The 25,463-nt window shown below is 34.9% G+C and overlaps 1 protein-coding gene across 9 annotated transcripts in view; it reads left to right on the forward strand.

Moving 5' to 3' along the window:
• Positions 1-14,377: 14,377 nt before the first annotated feature.
• Positions 14,378-25,463, forward strand: part of LOC18431538 (Cyclophilin-like peptidyl-prolyl cis-trans isomerase family protein) — a 29,535-nt gene continuing 18,449 nt past the window's right edge. For 6 of the 9 annotated variants that reach the window (XR_016049573.1, XR_016049574.1, XR_016049576.1 and 3 more), the window contains exons 1-3: positions 14,378-14,698; positions 16,480-16,734; positions 16,868-16,957. Coding sequence is in view for 5 of the 9 variants with exons in the window: in XM_006841660.4 (XP_006841723.2) it covers positions 14,531-14,698; positions 16,480-16,734; positions 16,868-16,957 (513 nt within the window). In the remaining 4 variants the exon portion in view is untranslated. The remainder of the gene's footprint in view (positions 14,699-16,479; positions 16,735-16,867; positions 16,958-25,463) is intronic. The other 3 variants (XR_016049575.1, XM_020665383.2, XM_088858522.1) reach the window with 1 other exon arrangement.

Genomic DNA, 25,463 nt, shown 5'->3' on the forward strand with positions numbered 1-25,463 from the left:
CGAATTCAATGAATGAATTCTTCGGTTGTTAGAAAGAGAAAGAGAACCTAGAATAAAGATTGATATTCCAGAGTTCCATGGTCGATTGCATGCAGATGATTTTCTTGATTGGCTAAGTAAAGTAGAGAAAATGTTTGAGTACAAAGATATTGCAGATCACAAAAAAGTAAAATCAGTAGCCACAAAATTTTCTGGCCATGCATTGGTTTGATGGGATGATTTGCAACAGGATCGTCTTCGACAAAGCAAGGAAAAGATTAATTCGTGAGAAAAGATGAAGACGAAGATGCGCCGAAAATTTTTACTAGTAAATTATGCAGAAACTTTGTACCAAAGGTGTCAAAACCTCAAGCAAGGTGAAAAGTCGGTAAGTGACTATATTGAAGAGTTCTATATTTTGACATCTAGGGCAAATTTACAAGAGTATGAAGATAAAAAAATAAATCATTACTTGAATGGGCTAAATCAAGGCATTTAGAATGAATTGACCTTCAAAGATGTTTGATGCCTATACTTTGACCCTCAAAGCAGAGGAAATAGTCAATTTGGGTATTGAGAGAAATAACTCAGTGTTAACCTTTAGAAGACCACCTATAAGACATGGAAACCAAACTTCTCAAAATTTTTCAACTAGGCCAAACCCTAATATGATGAGAGGTGGTGTTAGAAGAGGGTTGGGAGCACCTAAAACACTTTGTGATAATACACAAATAATGTGTTTCAAGTGCCAACAGCCTTGACATATGGCATTCAATTGTCCCTCACGGCAACCCCTTGTCAAAGTTAATTTGGCTGAAGAAAATTATGAAGAAGTTGATGAATGATACACCGATGAAGACCAAGGTGATATTGGGACGAGCCAGTCTTATGAAGGGACTGGGCCTTTCAAAGGTGAAGTTGAGGATTTGTATGGAGATGAAGATGGTGAAGTCTTAGTTGTCCAGCGAACTATGTTATCGACCCCAATACCTAATGAGGATGAGAAGTGGCTGTGACATAATATTTTTCGAACAATTTGTACATCAGGAGGAAAGTTATGCACAGTACTAATTGATGGTGGGAGTAGTGAAAACATTTTATCTAAAGAGATGGTGGCTAAACTTCAATTGAAGGAACATAAGCACCTATGCCCATACCACATCTAGTGGTTCAAGAAAGGAGGTGAGGTACCAGTTCTTTCTCGTTGTTTAATCTTTTTTTCCATTAGTGCTAATTATAAAGATAAAGTGTGGTGTGATATAGCACCTATGGATGCATGCCACATATTACTTGGTAGACCATGGCTTTATGATCATGATATGGTATATAAAACTAGGCCAAACACTTATTCTTTTGTTAATGATGATATTAATATAATACTCTACCTTATGAAGCAACTTCCTACACCCAAATCCACTAAAGATGAGGGTTCAAAGTTGCTTAACGTTCAAAAATTAAAAGGGGACAACAAGGATATGGATGTGATTTATGTATTGGTTGCAAAAGAAAATTCTGCACCGACTGCAATTCTTAAGTCTCTTGAACCTCTACTTGATAAGTATAAAGATTTGATGCTTGAAGAATTACCTGATGGTCTTCCTCCAATGAGAAATATTCAGCATCACATTGACTTGGTGCCCAGATCTAGCCTACCAAATTTGGCCCATTATCGAATGAGCTCCATGGAACATGAGGAGTTGTACAGACAAGTTGTTGCATTCCTTAAGAAGGGATTGCTTTGAGAAAACATGTCACCATGTGCCATCCCTGCATTACTGACTCCAAAAAAAGATGGGTCATGGAGGATGTGTGTGGACAGTCGGGCAATCAACAAAAGCCCAATCAAGTACTGATTTCTCATACCTATGCTCGATGATATGTTATATATGCTTAATGGAGCCAAGGTTTCTCAAAGATTGATTTAAGGAGTGGTTACTATCAAATTTGGATTCGACCTAGAGATAAATGGAAAACCACATTCAAAACTTGAGATGGGCTATATGTGTGGCTTGTGATGCCATTCAACTTTTCTAATGTACCAAGTACATTCATGCTCATAATGACTGAAGTACTTCGTCCTTTTATTGGTAAATTTGTTGTGGTTTATTTTGATGATATCTTGGTTTTAGCACTAACCCACATGATCATCTTAACCACTTGGAACAAGATATGCTAATGAAGGAATCACTTATTGTGAATTTGAAAAAATGCTCATTTATGACAAACAATGTCGTCTTTTGGGGTATGTTGTTTCATCTAAGGGAATTAAGGTGGATCAAGAAAAAGTGAAAGCCATAGCTGAGTGGCCGGTGCCAAAGTCATTCACTGAGGTGCATTCTTTTCATGGCCTAGCGACTTTTTATCGTCGATTATCAGAAATTCCAGCACTCTAATAGCACCAGTGATTGACTGTATAAGGGCTGAAAAGTTTTCATGGAATCCTGTTGCTGAAAAGAGCTTCACTCTAATTAAACAAAAGATGATGCAAGCACTAGTACTTGCCTTACCATATTTTTCTAAGGTGTTTGAGATTGAAACTGATGCATTAAATGTTAGCATAGGGGCAGTTCTAAGTCAAGAGGGATGACCATTGGCCTTCTTTAGTGAGAAATTGAATGATGCACGTAAGAAGTATTCGGTTTATGACCTCGAGTTTTATGCAGTAGTGCAAGCCTTATGCTACTGGAGGCACTACCTGATTCATAGAGAGTTTGTTCTATATTCAGATGAAGAAGCACTCCGGTATTTGAGTTCTTAGAAAAAGTTGAATGCGCGACATGGTAAGTGGATGGCGAATACACCTTCCTATTAAAGAGCAAGTCTGGAACCCAAAATAAGGCAGGTGATGCTTTAAGTAGAAGGGCAATGTTACTTAGAACTTTGTCCATGGAAGTGTTGGGGTTTGAAGTGATAAAAGATCAATATAAAGTTGATCCAATTTTCAGCAAAGTCCTTGAAAGGTATGTTGATGGGCGAGACCATGTGGGTGAGTATCTCGTGCATGATGGTTGTTTATTTAAAGGTGCGCGGTTATATATACCTGATTGCTCTCTAAGGGAGAAGATAATCATGGAGCTTCATGGTGGGGGCTTGGGTGGACACTTTGGGAATGACAAAACTATGGCTATGGTTGGGGAAAATATTTTTGGCCACGTATGCGACGAGATGTTAATCGATTTGTGACCTGATGTCGAACTTGCCAAGTATCTAAAGGTCACACACAAAATACAAGTCTTTATACTCCTCTTCCTATTCTAGATGCTCCATGGGTTGATATTTCTATGGATTTTGTACTTAGACTTCTACGTACCACACGAGGTATGGACTCTATTTTTGTTGTTGTTAATCGATTTTCCAAAATGGAACATTTTAATCCTTGTAGAAGAACTATGGATGCTACACATATCGCGAAATTTTTAAGTCATTTTTGGCGCACTTTATGGAAGCGCATGGAAACCAAACTTCAATTTTCTAGTGCCTATCATCATCAAACAGATTGGCAGACCGAAGTAGTGAATAGGAGCCTTGGTAACCTCTTGAGGAGTATTGTTGATGATAACAATTTCAGTGGGACATTACTTTGCCTCAGACTGAGTTTGCTTACAACACTTCAATAAATCGATCTACAGAAAAATCACCATTTGAGATTGTTAATGGGTGGACGCCTAATCGTGTGTTGGACCTAGTGCCATTACCCATGTCAGGCAAGATAAGTGATGATACCAATGCTTTTGCTGAGCATATTCGAGATTTGCAAGCCCAAATCAAGAAGACAATTGAGGAGAGCAATGCAAAGTACAAAAAAGCCTCAAATGAGCATAGAAGAGATAAGATTTTCAAGGAAAGTGACTTAGTAATAGTGTATTTGCGAAAGGAAAGGTTTCCGTTGGGAACCTATAATAAACTCAAGTCCAAGAAAGTGGGTCCATGCCGCATCTTGAAGCAATATGAGAACAATGCATATAAGATAGAATTACCAAAGGCATTGGATATCTCCCCAATATTTAATGTTGCTGACTTATTTGAGTTTCATGGAGACCCTCTAGAAGTCGCAGAAGATGTAGTTGATATGATGAAGAAATTACCAAGGAAAAAAGATGATGAAATTGAGCAAGTTTTGAAGACTGAAAGCTTTCAAACTCGAAAGGGTTCCTATCGTCAATTTCTAATCAAATCGAAGGGCAGGCCATACTCTGATAGCACGTAGACTTCTGAGCTAGAGTTCAAAAGAGTGGATCCAGATTTATGTCGCATATATACTAAAGCCAACTAGCCGGAGTCGAGTTCCTTTCAACTGGGGGGGAATGATGCAGCCATGTCCCTTCGTGACTGGGCCAAAGAAGGGTCGCAAAACCCAAGAGGGAAAGAAAGGGCAATGACGTAATAAGGGAAAATTATTAGGGTTATCTGTTATGATTATTTTATTATTCTTTTGTTTAGGGAGTGTGCAGGGATAATTAGCTGGGAGACTTTAGAGTTTATATTGTGCGACTTTAGAGTTTATATTGTGCTTATCTTGTATCGATTGGGTTAGTTTGAGAGATATAATTAGGATAACGGTAAATTTAGAAGAGAGTTTATTTTTATCAACAATAACCAACTTGGGAGGTCTTTTCGGGTAAAACATGAGAGGGAAAACATGGCTATCTAAAAGCCCGTGGATATGAGAGACATAAAATAGGGATACGTGTATAGAAAAGTTTTTTATTAATTATCTTATTTTAGTCTGTTTAAGGGACATCTCATTTTATTGTAAATCAGTCTATGAATTGAATAAAAATTAGTCTATTGAAAGATATTATTTTGGGGATAGATTCTCTTGTAGACCTTTGAGAGAGGGTATTTTTCTCTTAACTCTCTTTCTTTTTATTGTAAATTTTGTAGTTTTATTCTCTACCTGCACCAGTTGGGTAGTGATAATGACTTCATATTAGATCATAAGTCTTTCACTCTTCAGTTTATGGTGTCCAACACATGCTGCCAACTTTGAGTGAAGTTGTAGATGCGAGAGAAAGTAGGGAGCGACATCCGTTCCTTTCTAAAACTTGAGTTCAGAAATCGCACATTATGCTAAGTTTAGACGCATGCACATATATTAGGAAAGCCTTCTATGTTTTCCCTACAACATACAACCTCTACTTTTTAATGGAGGGCTAAGATTGCTTCAATCACAATGTCACATCTCTACACTATTTTATTTTTAATTTTTTTCTATAAACTATTTTGACACCAAATGTTGGACATCTATTCTTCTATTAAACTCACAAAAACGAAAAATATAAAAAAATAAAATAACAAAAATACCCCTGAAAGTTTCAAGGGGTATTTTGGTCATTATTTTTTATCGAAAAATTATTGTTAATATTTTTTATAAGTGTGCTCCAATGAGAAGATGGCACGTACCAAATATCATATTCAGAAAATTTATATTAAAAAAAATTAAAAATAAAATACTTTGAGACGTCAGATCTAAGATCAAACGGTGAGTGGCTCTCTTGATAAAAAATAGACGGTTGGATGGCAGGGGAGGATAGAATTTCTATGTTGTAGGGGTAACATAAAAAACTTTCCTTATACAAATTACCCTAACATAGTTTTTTAGGGTCGTTTGGATCCTACGGTGTTCAAAACCGTGTTTTGTATATCTTGCATAAAAACATGTACATGACCATGTTTTCTTTAACCAAGAAAGGAGGCCAAAACATGGGTATACAAAACCAAAAAAAGAATTGAGTTATCAAAAACATTGTTTTATGTAAGCATGAAAGAGGGAATACAACTTGTGACAATATTATTTTCACACATCAGAGCTGCCCACTTTATTAAATTGAATTAATTATGTCAAACGTCCACACAAATTAAAGAGAAACTATCTCAAATTTTAAGTTTTAGAGAGAGAAAATATTTTAATTTTTTTCGACCAATGTTCAATAATTTTATTGATAAATTATCTAAATAAAGTATCTTAAAATTTTAAAAAGAGAAACTATATCAAATTTTAGAGAGAAACTACAAAAAAATATAGAGATAGAAACTATCTCAAATTTTTTAGAGAGAGAAACTATATTAAATTTTAAGTTTTAGAGGGAAAAAATATCTTAAAATTTTAGAGCAAGAAACATATCAAATTTTAGATAGATAATTTACCTAAAAACTTTAGAGAGAGAACCCTTATCAAAAATTTGAGAGAGAAAAATTATATCAAATTATAAATTTAGATGAATAAAATATCTTAAAATTTTAAAGACATAAAATATATCAAATTCTAGAGAGAAACTACCTTAACTTTCTAGAGAGAAACTATTTCAAGAATTCTAAAAAGCAGAACCATTTCCAATTTGAATTTTTAGGGAGCGAAAGTATCTTAAAACTTTAGAGAGCAACTAATCAAATTTGAGAGAGATAAATTACTTGAAATTTTTTAGAGAGAGAGAAACTTTCACAAAATTTTTTAGAGAGAGAAAATAACTTAAAATTTAGAGAGAGCAATTAATCAAATTTGAGGGAGAGAAATTACTTGAAATTTTTTAGAGAGAAAATTTTTTTAGAGAGAGAAAGTATCTCAAATTTTAAGTTTTAGATAGGGAAAGTATCTCAAAATTTAAAAGAGAGAAACTGTATCAAGTTTTAGAGAGAGAAACTATCCAAAATTTTTAGAAAGAGAATATCTTAAAATTTTAGAACAAGAAATTTTCTAAAAAATTTTTAGAAAGAAAAAGTATCTCAAATTTCAAGTTTTAAAGAGTATTGTAAAATTTTAGAGAGTGAAACTATATCACATTTTAGAGAGAGAAACTACCTGAAAATTTTTAGAGAGAAAAATATCTGAAAATTTTTAGTGAAAAAAACTATATCAAAATTTCAAGTTTTAGAAAGAGAAAGTATCTTAAAATTTTAGAGATAGAAACTATATCAAATTTTAGAGAGAGAGATACTATCTAAAAAAATTTAGAGAGAGAAACTATCTCATAAAATTTAGAGAGAAAAACTCTCTTAAATTTCAAGTTCTAGAGAAAGAAAATATCTTAAACTTTTAGAAACAGAAAATACCTAAATTTTTATAGAGAGGTACTATCTCAAAATTTTTAATGAGAAATTTTCTCAATTTTAAGCTTTAGAGAGATAGAGTATCTTAAAAGTTTAGAGATAGAAACTATATCAAAATTTAGAGAGATAAACTACCTATATTTTTTTAGAAAGTAACTACCTTAAATTTTTTGGAGAGAAACTATATGCAATTTTTTGTTTTAGCGAGAGAAAGTACATAAAATTTTAGAGAGAGAAACAACTTGAAACTTTTTAGAGAGAGAACTATCTCAAAAAGTTTAGAGAGAGAAATTATATCAAATTTCAAGTTTTAGAGATAAAGTATTTTAAAACTTTAGAAAGTGAAACTATATCAAGTTCTAGAGAGAGAAATTACCTAAAAAAATTTGGAGAGAGAAACTTTCTTAAATTTTAAATTTTAGAGAGGGAAAGTATCTTAAAGTTCAGTGAGAGAAAGAAGCTACTTGAAAATTTTGAGATATAAACTATCTCAAAAATTTTGGAGAGCGAAATTTTCAACTATTTGAATTTTCAAATTTGTAGAGAGAGAAACTAAATATTTGGAGAGAAACTACATCGAATTTAAATTTTTAGACAATTTTCTCTCTAAAAATGTTGAGATAGTTTCTCTCTCTAAAAATTTTTAGGTAGTTTCTCTCTCTAAAATTTGATATAGTTTCTCTCTCTAAAATTTTGACAAGATTTTTTATAATGAGAAATTTTTTAATATGTATTGTTGCATACCAAATATGGGCAATATAATATTTACATAAAAATATTTTGCACGAAAATATTTCAAACCTACCAAATATGTCCTAAATAGTGTAAACTTAAGTTACGCAAATAGATGACCCAAACAACGGATTTGCATAACCCGGGTATTATCTACAAGCTATCCAAACAGTCATTTCTCAATAAGTAGGTTGGCATAACCAGGTTTACATAACTATGTTATGATCCAAATCATGGTTTTATTTACCCTAGGATCCAAATGAGGCCTTAAGGTTGTTGCATCATATTATTATACAACCGTTGCATGAAATCATTGCACATGCATACACACACATACACATAGAGTAATGATTCTATGAGACCCTCCCACATCTATGTATGTAGAATATTAAAGGATCACCATTAAATTTGGCATAGATCTCTAGAAAGGTTAAGTCATACACCCATGTGATAACTTTTCTAGAGATCTGTACCAAATTTAATTGTGATCCTTTGGGGTCCTATACACATGGGTGTAGGAGGGTCTCATAGGATCATTATACACATATATATATATAATAGTGATCCTTTGGGGTCATACACACATGCGCTTAGGAGGGTTTATATATATATATATATATATATATATATATATATATATATATATATATATATATATATATATATATACAATGAGACCCTCCTACGCCCATGTGTATAGGACCCCTAAAGGATCACCATTAAATTTGGTACAGATCTCTATAAAAGTTATCACATGGGTGTGGGATTTGACTTTTCTAAAGATCTGTGCCAAATTTAATGGTGATCCTTTGGAGTTCTACACACATGGGTGTGTGAAGGTCTCACAAGGTCATTTCCCTATATATATATATATATATATATATATATATATATATATATATATATATATATATATATATATACACACACACACACACACACATGGGTATGTGAGGATTTCACAAGGTCATTTCCTTATATATATAGCGAAAAGTTTGTATAGAGCCGAGGCTCTAAACAATCAAATGTGAGCCTACCTCAAAATTTTCACTCGAAGAGGTTGTTTTGATGCTCAAATATCCTCAAATTAATCATCTCAACATCAAGATGCATGGGCATGAAAAAAAAATAGATTTCAAGATTGAAAAATTGTGTATTTTGTAATGCATTTTTTAAATGTCAATTTTCAACACCTATAGGCAAAAATAAACAGTGATTTCGCCTACCCTCATCACCGTCTAAAGTTCATCTCATGGTCACGATTATTTAGTAGTATTTTATTTTTATTTTTACAAATCAGAATGATCTGAAATTTGGAGCTTATGTACATCTTAGTGAGGCGCACCTAATAAAATATAAAAAATAATTCGAGAAAAATTAATTGATCAAAATACCCCTGAAACTTTTTGGGGGTATTTTGGTCAATTTATTTCTTGTAAAATATTTTTTTTATATTTTTCGTAGATTCGCTTATTTCTTGTGAACAAATGTTCCAAATTTCAAATCATTTTGATTTGTAAAAAAAATGAAAAATGAAATACTACGAAAATTGTCTTTGTGCTCTATACAAATCGCGCACACACACACACACACACACATATATATATATATATATATATATATATATATATATATATATATATATGGGTTTATACAAACTCATATATATAAGGTAGGCTCTAATTTGATTGTTTAGAGCCTAGGCTCTATACAAACTGCATCCACACACACACACACACACACATATATATATATATGGAAAAGCCTTTCCAATGCCTATAGGTGAAAATGAACAGTGATTTTGTCTACCTTCATCACCATTCAAAATTCATCGTACGGTCACGATTATTTGATACTATTTTTATTTTCTATTTTTTATTTTATAAAAATTAGAATGATATGAAAGTTGGAGTTTGTGTATATCTTAGTGAGACGCACCTAATAAAAATATAAAAAATAATTCGAGAAAAAATAATTGATCAAAATACCCCTGAAAAGTTTTGGGGGTATTTTGATCAATTTATTTCATGTAAAATATTTTTTTGATATTTTTCATAGCTTCGCTTATTTTTTTTGAACACATGCTCCAAATTTCAGATTATTTTGATTTGTAGAAAAAAACTGAAAGATGAAACACTATCTAACAATCGTCACCATTTGATGAATTTTGAACCGTGATGAGGGTAGGCGAAATCACTGTTCATTTTCACGTATAGTAGTATCTTTATATATATATATATATATATATATATACAATTGTTGCAGAATAGTAACATAATATAGAAATACAAATAGAATAATTAAAACAGAAAGCCAGGATATATCAAATATAATCCAAGAAGTATGAGTATAGTCACAGATTTTGAATGTAAAGACAAATTTAAATTGCGTAACTTATACTGATTACATATACAGAGACTTGCAAACTTTTTCCACTCAGAAGGATAGTAGGAGAGTAAGGAAGATAGATTACAATCACACATTCTAAAATAAAGAAGTCATATGGAAGTTACCGACTTTGGTGATGTACAAATGACTGAATGTAGATGACTAACCTACTGTCTACAGAAAGAGAGAAGAAGAAGAAGAAGAGAGAATATGAGAGAGCATATGAGAGCTTGAGTATGCTGATGATGCTTCGTTGAGTCCTTGATGCCGTCTGTTTCTTCAACTAAGAGAGTGGTTATTTATAGATGAACGATGAAGGAGTACTTGTGGCTGAGAGAGGATAGCGTAGCGACAAAGGAATGCTTGTGGCTAGGAGAGGATAGCATAGCGATGAAGGAACTCCAGTGGTGATGAAAGGATAAGGTGAGGTACGTGGCAGGTGCAGGGGATAGCCGAGAGTCGGTGACAGCGATGGATTGCGATGGCGAATCTTTGGTGTGTCTGTGGGAGCGGTATGTGCGAGCGACGAAGAAGGAGAAAGAGACACGTCGGTCGAGGTGTGAGTGTGATGTGACCCGAAATTAGTCACATCAATCCAAAAGAGGCATCTTTACTATTGGAGATGTCTTATCAATTTATAAAAAAGGGAATCTTTCTGTCGAGGTATCTGCTTTATGCTGGTGAGGTCATATCAGCGAACTGTGGAGGCATCTACTTTATGATGGTGAGGTCTTATCATCGAACTGTGGAGGCATCTTGATTTTATGATGTCATTGTAGTTAGGTTGGACGTCATATTGAGTCATATCAGGCCAGGCTAAGCATCGGGTCTTTGGCTGAAGTCGTCAAACAAGGGATTGCCGGATTGAACAGTTTCTTCAGATGTAGTTGGTGCATTAGTATCGGGAGCAAATATATTAAGAAGATTTTGCTCTAATTCTTCTAGGGTAGCATTAGGGTGTGCTTGTTTCATTTTCTTCAGATAGGTTGAAAATGTGGGTAAACTGACTGTATTATATGCTAGTGGGTTTAGAATGTTGGTTTGAGGAGGTATTCGTTTCAGGGGTAAAGATGCAGGATCAGTACTAAAAATATCCCACCATTTGATTTTAAGGGTTTTGCCAAGTTTGGGAATATACTCATAATTATTAGTATTATTTTCAGCAATAGAGTAATCCCATTTTAGAATCCAGGGTATTTGGTAGATAGCCATGAAGTAGATATGGAAATCTTCTAGGTCGGTACAAGTATTATGTTGTGCAAATTTTGTCTGTAAGGCTTGAAAAGCATCTGGTAAGATTTGGGTTATTGATCCCATAGTAAAAACCAATGACGGAACCAACTTGGAAATCTTTCAAGAATAGGGAGTTTAAATTGTAAATACCAGGAATGAGTATTATTTGGATTCTGGTAGAAGAATACTTTATGCCAGACTTCTATGTACTAAGAATATTTATAATATTTATATTTAAATTCTGGATTCAATAACTTTTTTCCTTAAAGAGGATTGCATTCCCAATCATCATAAGAAAGTAATTTTTTAATTTGAAATTTGGAGTAAGCATATACTTTAGTCGTACCTTGATAAAAATGAACAATTGAAACCGAACCGGTTTCCATAAGAATAACTTTATACCATTCACGGGTTTTGACTCCGTATGATGGATTTAGGTGGTTTACAAGATAAATGGGAGCTAATTTATTTGGGTCAAGTTGTGCATGATTATCAAAAATAGGTATATCTGTTATGAAGGCTGTGTCTATATAGACTGATTTGGCAGCAGTAGAGGTTTGCTTATTTGGGTATGTTGCCGGGGAAAACGCCGGACTTGGAGTTTGTATTATTGGACTTTGAGGAGGAGTTTGAATCAAGTATTCAGGTATATTTGAGGATCTGAGAGGTGACATAGGTGTTAGACTCAAAGATGAGTGAATAGGCATAAGGGGCCCAAACATATTACTTGGTACTAAGTCCATAGGTTGTTTTCCTTTTTTGGTATTTGAAGACTGGGGCTTATTCATATTGTTATTCTTATTGGCAATAAAAAGTTGCAAACCGTAAGATGAAAAATCGTAGGATGAAACCGTATCGTCCTTAGGGTGCTTTGGGTAGGTGCGGTCCCCCCTGCAAAAATTCACTCGTGAGAAAGTCAGGTAAAGAATTAGTAGAACCGTGAAGATGCTCAATAGAGAAATCAAAAGCAGATAAAATAGCTTGCCATCGGGCAAATATTTGTTTGGATACAAGGTTTTGAACATCTTTTTGCAGAATGTCTTTGGCGGCTTTGCAATCAGTACGAATAAGAAAATGTTGATTTAAAATGTCAGTTTGAAATTTACAAACACAGTGAATAATGGCAAATAATTCTTTTTTGACGGTAGAATAATTTTTTTGTGTCGGATTCCAGGCTTTGGAAGTAAATCTGATTAATTGTTCTTTAGAATCAATGGATTGTTTTAATATTCCACCAAGTCCTAATTCAGTAGCATCACATTCAATTATTTTAAAAGCTGTTGGATCAGATAAAGTTAAACATGGAAGTTCTTTGGCTTTAAGTTTAAGTCGTTGTACAGCCAAGGTATGAACCTCAGTCCATGGTAGAGGATTCTTTTTTAAACGGTCATATAAAGGTTTAGCATCAAGAGCTAGATTTTGGTAAAAATCACTTATATAATTTAGACATCCTAAGAATCGCTGTAATTCAGTTTTGTCTAAAATTTTGTCAGGGAATTTATCAGCAATATATATATATATATATATATATATATATATATATATATATATATATATATATATATATGAAATAGTGTATTTTGTGACGCATTTTGGACCGTCAATTTTCAAGATTTTCATATATATATATATATATATATATATATATATATATATATATATATATATATATATATATATATATATATATAGTGGATTCTGTTAGCTCAACCCGGGGGCTAACAGCTACAGCCAATGGCCTAGATTCAATCTGGCTAATCTGACGGTTATAATCTCATTTTGCATTTGAATTTTAATTTTTTTTTCTACAAACCAAATTACTTGAAATTTTAGGCGTTCATTTTTCTGATCAAGGAGCACCTAATAAAAATATAAAAAAAATAATTTGAAAAATATAAATTGACCAAAATACCTCCAAAATGTTTTTGGGGTATTTTGCTCAATTTATATTATACAAATTATTTTTTTATATTTTTATTAGATTCTTCTATTTTTGAAGAATAGACACTCCAAATTTTAAGTGATTTGGATTTGTAAAAAAAAAATAAAATTCAAACACAAAATGAAATTGTGACCGTCAGATCGGCCCAAATTCAATCTAAACCATTGGTTGACATTGTAGCTATCAGCCCATGGGCTGACATGATCGTTCCCCCCCCCCCCCCCCCCCCCCCCCCCCCCCCACACACACACACACACACATATATATATATATATATAGAGAAAATATTGAGATTAGCCCACTAGCTCATATCAACAAGCCAAATGACCCAAATTTAATATGGGCCAATCTGATGGTTACGATTTCATTTTTTTTTTTAATTTTAACTTTTTTCACGAATCTAAATAACTTGAAATTTTAGGTTTCGATTCTTTTTATTACGGCGCATCTAATAAACATATTTTAAAAATAATTCGTAAAAAAAAAAATCAAAGTACCCCCGAAAAGTTTTAGGGGTATTTTGGTCAATTTATTTATTACAAATTATTTTTTTGAAATTTTTATTAGATTCTCCTATTTTTTAAAAATATACGTCTAAATTTCAAGTGATTTAACATCATAGAAAAAAAAAATTAAAATTAATATACGAAATGAGATCTTAACTGTCAAATCAGTTCAAATTTAATCAGACCATTAGGCTCATATGTTGATATGAGTTAGAAGGCCAATCTCATCATTTTCCTATATATAAGCATGATTATTCAAATGAAGTTGAAAACTAATAAAAAAAAAAGATTTTCAAAAAATGTTTTGTGCCCAAACGTATTTTTGAAATTTTTTTAAAAAATAAAAAATATAACAATAAACATTTATAACTAAAGCACTTTCCAAATTTTATGAAAATGATATAAACCATTCAAAAACACATTACAAACAAATTCTTTATTTTTTTAGAATTTGAAATTAAATTTTTACATTTTCTTCCGGACTACCAAAACCGGCCTCAGCCATATTTCCCGAATACGATTTAACCAGCAGGTTCCGAGTTGGACCGGCAGCGTTTTGGGAACGTTGGCCCAGATCATTCATACTATCCAAGTGACTTCCCCACCCGATAGGCCCGGGAATTTGATTCCAGATAAGAGCTCATCTCTCTCGCTCTCGTCTCAGTTAGAATTGAAGCTGGTGTGGTCCTGTTTCTCCACTGCCATGGCCTCTCACACACCGTCCATTTTTGTCCACAGTTCCTCTGTGCCCGCAAGGAGAAAATGTTCTTTTCTTTCATTCACTCCTCTCCCATTTACATCGAGGCTAAGTTGCAGAACACAAAGAATTTCCATGGAGATTTTTTGTAGCCGGAATCATGATGCTCCAGAGGTCAGTTAAAACCACCAGTCATTATCTTTCTATTTTTCTAGAATAAATTGACAAGGTCTGCACATTGAGTCCTTTTTTTTTGACTATGCACATTGAGTCCTTGTACATTGAAATCCACTGTGAGTCTGCCAGTGTTCATGGGACACATTTTGGTAGTCTCTCTTTCTTTCTCTCTTTCAATTTTTTTTTTTAGTTTCAGAACACTATTAAGTGTCTGCATCTTCCTGTGTACAACAGTCATGAATCACAATGGCGATGGTACATCATGCAATTAATTATGGGCATTATGTTGAGTTCTATCATACTCTAGATAATTAGCATTTTGTGAATAACTTTAGAACATTAAGAGGAGTTCGGTGGGGTGCTAATTTGTAGCTTAAGTTTCGTGAAGGCTGTGTAATTGTGCGGGTGGTTGTAAATTGTTTGAATTTTTTTATCTTACTTCATCATATATTAGAAAGTTTCTTTTAGAAGTGAAATTAATGTTTTATTTTTTGGGGGGCGTATATAATGTCAACGTTATCATCTGTATCCTTATAGCCTTTTTCCAACTATTTGGGGCTGGCGATTCTGCTTTATTAAAAGCTATACCGTCAAGTTCCCATATTTGTTCTTAGTACTTCCAATCATATCCTTTTGAGCTTACTCTTGACCTTCCTTTTGGGCCTACTCCTTGTCCTTTCTTAACCTTCCACTTAAACTACCTCAAACATCTTTGTAGGTGTTGTACTAGGTATGCGCTACTAGCTCACCGATGTGTACTTTCTCTCATCTTATCACCTATTGGTGTCTTACTTAAGCTCATTCGAATGTATTCATTTCGAATTTTATTCCTTTTTGTCTTGCTACTCATCCATCTCAACATCCTTATCTCAATATAGGTATGTTGCTTCTTGACCGCGCAACATTCTGCACCATAAAGCAAAGCTGATCTCACAGTTGTCTAAGACTTCGTAGATGTTAGGGATCTCGATCCCAAGCTTTTGGGGATCTTGCTCTTAACCTTGGAGAATATATGGTCTAGTACCATAGACGTGTTGGGAGTTGGCTTGAAAATTATCATGGTTGTTATCTTGGTCTTTAAGGTGGGAAACATGATTCTAAACTAGGGGGATTGAGATCCCAAAACTTAAAAATTAAGATCCCTTTTTCAAAATGTGGGAGCAATATTTTGAAGCGGGATCTCTACATGGGTTAACAACAACTGTGGTTCTTGCTGATTCAGCCAGCATATATACCTGGCAATCCATTTGAGTGGATCTTATTATGCAAGCTATCCAATCTCATGCTTAGGTATAAAGTCTTTAATCACCCCATCGTTTTTCCGCTAATAATATGTCACTTCTCTAGCAAATTTGGGAAATTTATGAGCATAATTATGTTTGTCACGTGTTTATGACTAAGAAACTCCTATCATCATGTTTAGAAGGTTGACAATATCTCACGTATACCCATAATACCTTCAAAACTTGGCATTCGTAAAGTCATATGTTCTCTCTGGTGGTATCACGACATAGTATGGTACCTTATTCATTTCTTGCTGGAAATCGCCCCTATCATTCTTCTTCATTTTTAATGCCCATGAGAACTATCTTTATTTTTAAAATTTTTCTCTAGTATAGTTAACTGTTTCTCCCCAACCTGGGATCTCTTCCGATGAATAAATGTTTGTAACGAACCTCAGGGTCTGGTTCTTGGCACGTCTATGAATGGTTATGGTGTTAAAAATGTTTGTGTTGGGACAGATGGGTTTAATCTTTCTGATGGATTTGTATATGTAGGGATCATCACATCAATGTGATTCTTCATTGACTTCAACTTCTCCAGTTTTTTGTGGTGGAATAAAGGCAATTTCAAGGTCTGTTGCTGCAGTCCTTCTCCTCCATATCTCATCTTGTGCTCTGGTTGACTTGCAACCATGGTTTCTTCTTCCTGCAAGGGCAGTGCTTTATTCACCTGACACCAAGGTTCCCAGGACTGGAGAACTTGCTTTAAGGAAGGCAATTCCAGCAAATCCAGTGATGAAAACTATGCAGGTGCTCAAATTTTCTTGATTTATTTATTCTCTTGAAAGACCTTTGATTGGTATCAATGGCACTTATATATATATATATATATATATATATATATATATATTAACCCCGTTTGAATAATCATCTGTTCTTTCAGGAGTCATTGGAGGACATCTCATTCTTGTTAAGAATACCTCAACGAAAGCCTTATGGGACTATGGAAGGAGATGTGAAGAAAACTCTGACGGTGTGCTGTTCTTCTTAAGTACTAGATTTGGCTGGCAATTAGCGACCAATAATATAAATACATTTATACTATTGGCCCCTATCTGTGAAACATCCTCTTCAAAGAGGGTACCTCCTCATAGCGGGTATTTCACTATGATTATTTACATAAACTTTATTTGTGGTCTATAAATATTCAACTCTTCTTGTTATGCAAATGGACAAACTTAGGAGAGAATGGTGGTATATATGGAAGCAGTTTATTGAGTTGCAAAAATGGTTTGCATACTGAAATGCAGACCTTATCCCTTAACATCAATAACTTTTCTTTTAATTGTTTTTGTTAAGCATTCACAAGGTATTTGGGGGTGCAGAAAGTTTTCATAATGGAAGCATATTGAACTATAAAAGAAATTAAATACAAAGAAACCAAATCCGAAGTGAAATGCCTTTATTGTACATTTTGTTTGTCCTTCAAACTTTTTAGATTTTTTGTGCGTCAGCTATGCTATCCATCTTTTTCATTTGATAGGGACAAATGAATTGAGTACAGGTGTGTCTTTCTTGACCCTTTCATGTTTTGGCAAAAGCCGCAAAGCACCTAACCTGTGCATGCAAATTCCCAGAAAGCATATCTGTTCTACATCATGAACACCATTTATTTAGAGATACCTCCAGAATGAAAAAATCCCTCACTTGACGAATAAAGAATGGCTAAAGTGTCCCATACCCGGGATGTTCAGAACAGAAAATAAAATACGGAAATAATATGCTACATGTATCAATACTTCCAGTAAGTTGAATAATATTGTTCTCTACTTATGATTTGTGTTGTAAAGCCTTGTTCGAGCCTGGGCTAAATTGTTTAGCGCTTGACAATTTGCAATGCTATGTCCTAGGCTCAATTCCTACCAAGGGTAGGGGCTCTCTCCCCATCGACTCACCCAAAAAGGTATTGTACAATAACTGGGTATGATATCTCAGAAGAAAGAAAGATAAGGTGCTTTGATAATTATCTAACCAACATTTTCTCATATGAAGTGATATTCTACTTCAATAGGCTTGGTTCTTGGTGAAACCATGTTTCGACACGTTACTATAGACACTGAATATGCCAATTTAAATCAGTTTATTTGGTCAACAAAATGATCTACTGGCTTTTAGCTTCTTCTAGGTGGTTATCATGACTCGTCATCATAGTCTTTTATTGGCTGTCATGGTTATGACTCATTCTTAGAAGCAGTTCTAGATCTTGGAACTGTCTTTTGTATTTAACCCATTGCATTTGACCCATTATAATAAATCCATGTTTTCTTTAGAAACATGCATAACGTTTTGTTCATTTCCTGTTAGAATGATTTGCAGTCATGAAAATAACATGTCTATCTGAATGAGTATGAAAATAACATGTCATGAACGAGTATTATTAATATAGGGAGTTCCAGGGAATTAGTATCAATGCTGAATCTTAAGCCCATGAACTACAAATAAAGCAACATGCTATATGAATATGTTGGATAACTTATAGATAGACCACACTGAAACCTAATGTAACCTTGTATACTAAAATCCTAAAGGACACCACCCTAACTTAGGGAGTTGTAATTATTATTTTGTACATTGAGTTGCTTGGGTGTACAATTTCTCATCAAAATTTTGTCCCCAACTTTCATCCAAACTTCTTATTTCCTGTAGTTTACCCCTTCAAATTACTGTCAAGATGTACCCCAGTATCTATGTAGATATTCAAGATTTGCAAGTCTGTCTTAACTAAAACCAAAGAAAACCACAAAAATTTTGCAAGGACAAACATTTTGCAATGAAAACCACAAAAATGATGTGCACACTAAGTGTGCCGGTTAGCTTCATCTGTTAGATGGACCTAGATTTGTACTCTTGAATCACATATGCTTGAATCAAATATATAACCTACAATCAATCACTAATATTTGATTGCAAAACCCTAAAAGATGTTTGGAGAAAAATTTAAATTAAATTAACGCCTAATATCCACCATTTTAGCGGGCAATCATCCAAAAAACTGAATAAACAAACTTGTGAAAATCAAAACGAAAATGTAATTGTAGGTATTTGTTTTAATATCAGTGAGATGAGATTTCAAATAAGTAATGAATTAAAAATCTATCCTCAAACAAAACCAGCCCAAAAAAAAATGGATTCTAGTCAAATTTAAAGTTAGTTTATAGCTCTGATAAAAGAAGAACATATAGAATAACTTTAAATTAATTATGGAAGGTCTTGATAGGGGCCGTCACTTGGTGTGCCGGTAAAAAGCTCGGGTATCCAGCGCATGAGCGCAGGTTCGAGTCCTAAGAGCGGCCATTTTGTGCATACAAAGGCAAAGGTTAGGATTATTTCCAACTCACCCCTCCTGAGACCCTGTGTAGGCGGGACCAGCATCCGGTTACGGCCCTTTTATGGAAGTTCTTGACAACCAGCTCTAGATTTTTTATTTTTTATTTTAAGTGTTAACTGAAATAGCACTAGGGTTTTGAACTTATCAGTGTATAACAAATTTTAGGCCTTAGATTGGAATTTAGTTATAAGGTTTGCTCACCCAAAAAAAATAGTTATAAGGTTCCAAGGGATTTTATCTAGGGTTAATTCTACGGAGAACCTATGGGTTAATTTTAAGGTTTTAGGAGATTTTTTTTATATGGGTAATGTTTATTGGTTTGGAGGGTTATAATTAAAGCAAAATATTGAAGAAAGGAGAAAATTGGAAAAATAAGGGAGAAACATAAAATTAAGAAAGGAGGAGGAATACTAAAGGTTTGAAGGAAAGAAAAGAACTACAATAAATAAAATCCCAAATAACCCTTTATAACTCTAAAAAAATAAAAATAGAAAGCTAAAACCCTTAATGATAAATTAAATTAACTTTCTAAAAAAAAAGATAAATTAAATTAAATTGGTCCTATAGAAGGACATGATGTCGTCATCAATTCTCCTCAGATTGGGAAGAACTCAACCCCATCGAGTACGGCTCCTTGCAATGTTGATAAAGATCCTCTAGTCTCATCTGTAACTCATGCTTATCAATCCACGAACAATTAGTCAACAAGTGATCTTTCCAATGAACCAAACATCATGTCATGTTTAATTAGTTCTTAATCTAGCTGCGTTATGCTCTTTAACATTTGTCTTATGTATTCAATGCTCCTTATCCATGCCTTGTTGTTGATTGTGGTACACAACTTTTGTTGTTCATGCATCACAATTGGCTTGGTGGATTTCTTATAGTTGGTGGCTGCACATGCAACTATATTTATGGTAAGACTATCAGCCAATTGTATCCCATGGGATTGTAAATCGTACTCTATTTTTTATTCCTTATTGTTTACCCTGCCAAACCACCAATTATACCCGAGGTAGCAATAGGGAATTTTTCGCAATTGGCAAAAGCTTGACGGAGCAATGCCGCATGGAGGTAGAAGACCCATGGTTCGTAAATCTTTTTTTCTCAGAGAAAAAGCAATTATGGTATCTGAGGAATAAGCATTGGCGAACTATGTGCCAATAGCCATGATAAGACAAAGGATGCAAGCATTATCCGAAATGATTGGGCCTAGAGTGTCGATCTCCTGTATGAACCACTACGTGTATCTACAGTTCAAACATCCACCACATCCTCTATCTCATCCTGAGTTGCTCTCAGTAACTCGGCAATATCCAACTAATTAGCATCCAATTGAATAGGTGGATCACCTTGAAACTCATAAGGATCTCCAATATTAAAGATAAGCGAGATGTGAAGGTACTCAGGAAAGTGTAGGAAGTAAGCAGTATTACCTAACTTTTTAAGATTTCAATACGGCCCGAACCTTCTTTGATGCAACTTGCTGTAGGTACTACTTGGAAAACTCTCACACCTCAAATGTACCATGATAGATCCCCCTACAGAAAATGATATGGCATGTTGATGCTCATATGTAGCCTTCTTATTCTTTGAATAATTGGCTCTCAACCTTTCAATGTGACTTCCTTATGTTCTTCCTTGATGTGCTAGACATAGTCATTAGTTTTGACACTCCTCCCCACATGAGGTAATGGAACACTGTCTAATATATGTGGAATGGAGTAACCATATACTATCTCGAAAGGAGACTTCTTGGTAGATTAATAATTGAGGTATTTTAAGCAAATTTTGCCTGTGGAAGACCCAGATCCCACTAATTCAGCCTCTCACCTCCAAGACATCTCAACAAATTTCTTGAACTACGGTTGATTACCTCAGTCTTCCCATCAGTTTGAGGATGATATGCACTGCTGAACTGTAGAGTGTACTCAGTTATGACTGCTGTGTTCCCCAAAAATGCCCAGAAATCTAGTATCTCAATAAAAGGTGAATAGCTTAGGTACACCATGACGATGAGAAACTTCTCTAAAGAAAAGATAAGCGAGACAAGAAGCATAAGTGGTATTTTAACAAGAAATGAGGGGGACCATTTTCAAAAACGGTCCAACACTACAAACATGGAATGATACCTCCTAGCGTGTCTAGGCAAACCTAACAAAAAGTCCATGCTACGTCTTCCCAAGGAGCATCTGAGATGTGAAGTGGAGTGTGGAGGCTGGTTTCTGTGACTGGCTTAAAACATGACAAACTTGACAACATTCCACGCATTGCTTCATAGTGTACCTCTACCAATTCCGAAATACCTGTCCTTTATCAGCGCATTAGTTTTAGCCTGACCAAAATGTTTAGTAAGAACCCCACTATGCAGCTCAAGAATGATGTTCTCGCGAAGAGAACTCTCTATTATGCACAATCAAGTCCCATGTAATAGAAATCCTTCTTGGAGAACAAACCTATAAGGGGGATCCATACCACTAAACTCACACGACTCCCATATAGTACTAAATTATGGATCATTAGCGTATTGGTCCTCAACGTACTTAAACTCATCATTGTTTGAGACAATATTCTGAGGAGGAACGATCGACCATTCAAGGCATCCGCCACTTTATTGTCAAGTCTAGATTTGTGCTTATGACAAACGTGTATTCTTATAAGAATGCGATCCATTCGGCATGTCAACTATTTAATGTACATGATAGTTAAGATGTATGAATGCTTCATGGTCTGAATAGAACATGAACTCCCGCTGAATGAAATAATGCCTCCAGTGTCGAAGAGCTTGTACGGTCGCATAAAATTTGACATCCCATGTCGAGTAATTGGAACAAGCATCATTCAATTTTTCATAATGCCACAGGATGCCCTTCCTATCTCAACACAACTCCTATCCTAACAAAGGACATATCATAATCCACCTCAAAGACCTTCTCGGATTGGAAAACAGTAACACCAAAGTCCTTGTCATCTTGGGCTTTATGAGTTGGAAGCTCTCTTCTATCTCTAGAGTCCATTTAAATACCTTTTCTTCATGTAATTAATGTTTGGGGGCAATCACGGTGCTTAATTTTCAGATAAATTTCGTATAGAATGAAGGCATACTATGAAAACTACGCACACCACTAATGGAACTCGGGGTTAGCCAGCTCTTGATGGCTTCAGCGATTGCTGGATCAACCTTAATCCCCTCTATCAAAACAATGTAGCCTAGAAAAATACTTTCAATTAAGAAGGTGCACTTCTTAAGCTTGACATACTGCTTGTTCGCCCTTAGGATCTCTGGGACTCACTACAAATGTACTAAATGATCATCTTGGCTAATACTATATGTCATAATATCATCAAAGCATATAACCAAAATTTCCAATGAATGGTTATAAAACTTGGTGCATTAAATATATAAATGTGCTGATGCATTAGACAAACCAAATGGCATTAATAGTCACTGGTAAATATCCTCACAAGTCTTGAAGGTTCTCTTCCATTCATCTCTAGGTCGAATATGAATTTGATCGTATCCACTGTTGTGGGTAATCTTGAGAAAATTTGAGCACCACTCAACATCTCCAGCATGTAATTAATCTTTGGTGTGGAAAACCTATACTTGATGGTAATCTTATTGATTATGCGACTATCAATAGACATTCCCTTAGTCCCATCTTTTTTTTGGAATTAAGAGCACAGGTATTTCATACAGACTCAAAACGTTCTCATATAAGTCCTTTTCTTAACAGTTTTCTAACCTGCCTATGCAACTCTTTATGCTTTGCTGGACCATCCGATTATGGAAAGCGTGGAGACTGGCTCCAGGAATGAGGTCTGTACAATGATGTATATTTCTCATGGGATTAAGGCCATCAGGAAGCTCTTTTGGAGTGAGGTTACTAAACTCCTTCAAGAGGGAGCGAACCTCTCGTGGAATTGATGGATCCTGTTCCTCTTCCTTTTCCACAGGAGCACAGGCTATTTGCACCTCCTTACTCTCAACCTGAAATTGCACTCTATTTAAATGGATTGACGCGTTCCTTCCCTCCTCCTGAGGAACTGGAGGTTTTACCATATCTTTCCTAGGTTGTAACACATCCTTTTGTGGAAGGAGTGTTATGTTTTTATTATCCTTAGTAAAGGAGTGGGTGTTTTTCTCACCATCACGTTTTCTCTTCCTATTAAATTACCACGACCTGTCAAGCTAAATACAATACACCTAAAGAGGCGCTACATCACACCATACAACATCTTTATAGGTTGTTCCAATCGAGAAACTCACAAAACACCGCAATCTAATATGTATCTCGTTTCCTCCTTTAAATCATGCAATTTTCTAAGGCGTTGCTAACGTTTTGGTCTTCAAACGAACTTGTAGACCATCCCTTGAGAAACCAGATTCTTAGTACTTCCACTATCAATAGTGATTGTGCACAACTTCTTGCTTGATGCACACGTAGTTTGGACAATGTGGACCACAACTACCTATCAATTTTCGGACCTTTAGAGACATCGTAACCTTATGGATGACAAGTGTCTCCCCTTGGGTATCTTTGATGACGATTGAATCAAGATCTTCCTCATTTCCTTCATCTCCTAAATCCTCACCCTGATCATGTCTATCCTTGATGTCATCTTCACCCTCTGAATTTCCTTCATTTTCTACTTGTTGCACCAAGTTATTTTGAGGGTTGTACGACTATTAGTGCATTCAGTCGATCTAGGCTCACTTCTCCACACTAAAAGCTTTTAAACGTGTCATTTTGTGGCTTGGGGAGTAAGAATGCCTCCAGTCGGGGTGCTGGATGATGGTGCTACAAAGGGTGTACTAGCTTTAGAATGTCTAGCTATTTGAGCTTTTCTGGAGGAACTCAATGACCCACTGTTAGGATTCTCCTTTCTATTCATAGGATGTTGCAGATGCTTCTCAACTTTCAAAGCAAGTCGATGGGCATCATCAACACTCGATAAGGTATGAAGGGAAACCTAATCTTGAATATGATAATGTAGCTTGACAATATATCGAGTCATGGCTTGTAGTCGTCCTCCTAGAGACCATTAAATGTGGCCACTAAGTGAAACTATTCCATGTATTTGTAAGGGCTATGTGGCCATTTAAATGCCTTAAGAGAGCATGTAAAACTGGTACTATAGTGATATGATAACTCTAATGGGAGTACGATCCAGAAGGGTCGAAGTTGGCAATATTGATGCCAAGACTCAAACTAGGCTTGACGAGCTAGACCGAGTTGAGTTTTAAAACCCTATGAGACCTGGGCATAAAGCACGATCGAGAAGGGTTTGCAGGGTTAGCACTTGATGAGGTCAGAGAGATGCCCATGGCAATTGGCTAAGGGACTTAGTGACCCTTGTGTGTGATTGGTAGGCCGGACGGGACAAGGGCCAAAGTCTCATCATAACCATCACATGACATGTATATATAATAACCATATTGGGAAGTAGACGCTACTAAGGGTGTTACATATACATGTGAGAGAGATAGGCCCCATACACCAATTGCGATGAGTATGCACAGGCCTATGTGACCTAGACTTGTCCTTAGAGGGGAACTTGTCGTCCATAAACTAAGATTGTGTTCTCATCACGTATTGGCTGGCTTGGTAGTCCAATCATGAACCCGTATGATGGATTGTGGGTAATGGGAGCTACTAGGTTAGTTTGAGAAAGTCAGTGTGGGACATAGTCACTAGTAGAGATGGAGTGCCTCAGTATTTTCGTATGTTCCTTAACGAAGTTGCATTCGATTCCCATCAAGTTTATTTTAAAATAATTAATTTTGTTTTATATATTTTTAAAATATTGAAATAGATTTTTAGAAGTATCTGGATATTTTATTTTATCAAAAATTGATTTTTAGATTAGCTAAATTGAATTTTCAGGTATTCAAATATTCAGCTAGAGAAATAAAATAACTAAGTATTTATAAAAATCATTTTATTTCTTTTAAAATCCTTAATATTTTGGGGGCCTCGAAATTCATTAGTCCCACCACATTGGGCCCATTTGGATGAGGGCATGGGGCCCACTAGATCTCCATAAGTGGGACGCCCCTCCTTTTTACTTTATGTGGCTTGTGGACGAAGCAATGCAGTTGATTGGGAAATGAAATGGAAAGTTTTATGAAAGATGTTAATTGATTTCA

This window comes from Amborella trichopoda, chromosome 2 (assembly GCF_054954075.1).
Source record: "Amborella trichopoda isolate Santa Cruz 75 chromosome 2, AtrichopodaSantaCruz75HAP2 v2.0, whole genome shotgun sequence".
Lineage (NCBI taxonomy): Eukaryota > Viridiplantae > Streptophyta > Magnoliopsida > Amborellales > Amborellaceae > Amborella > Amborella trichopoda.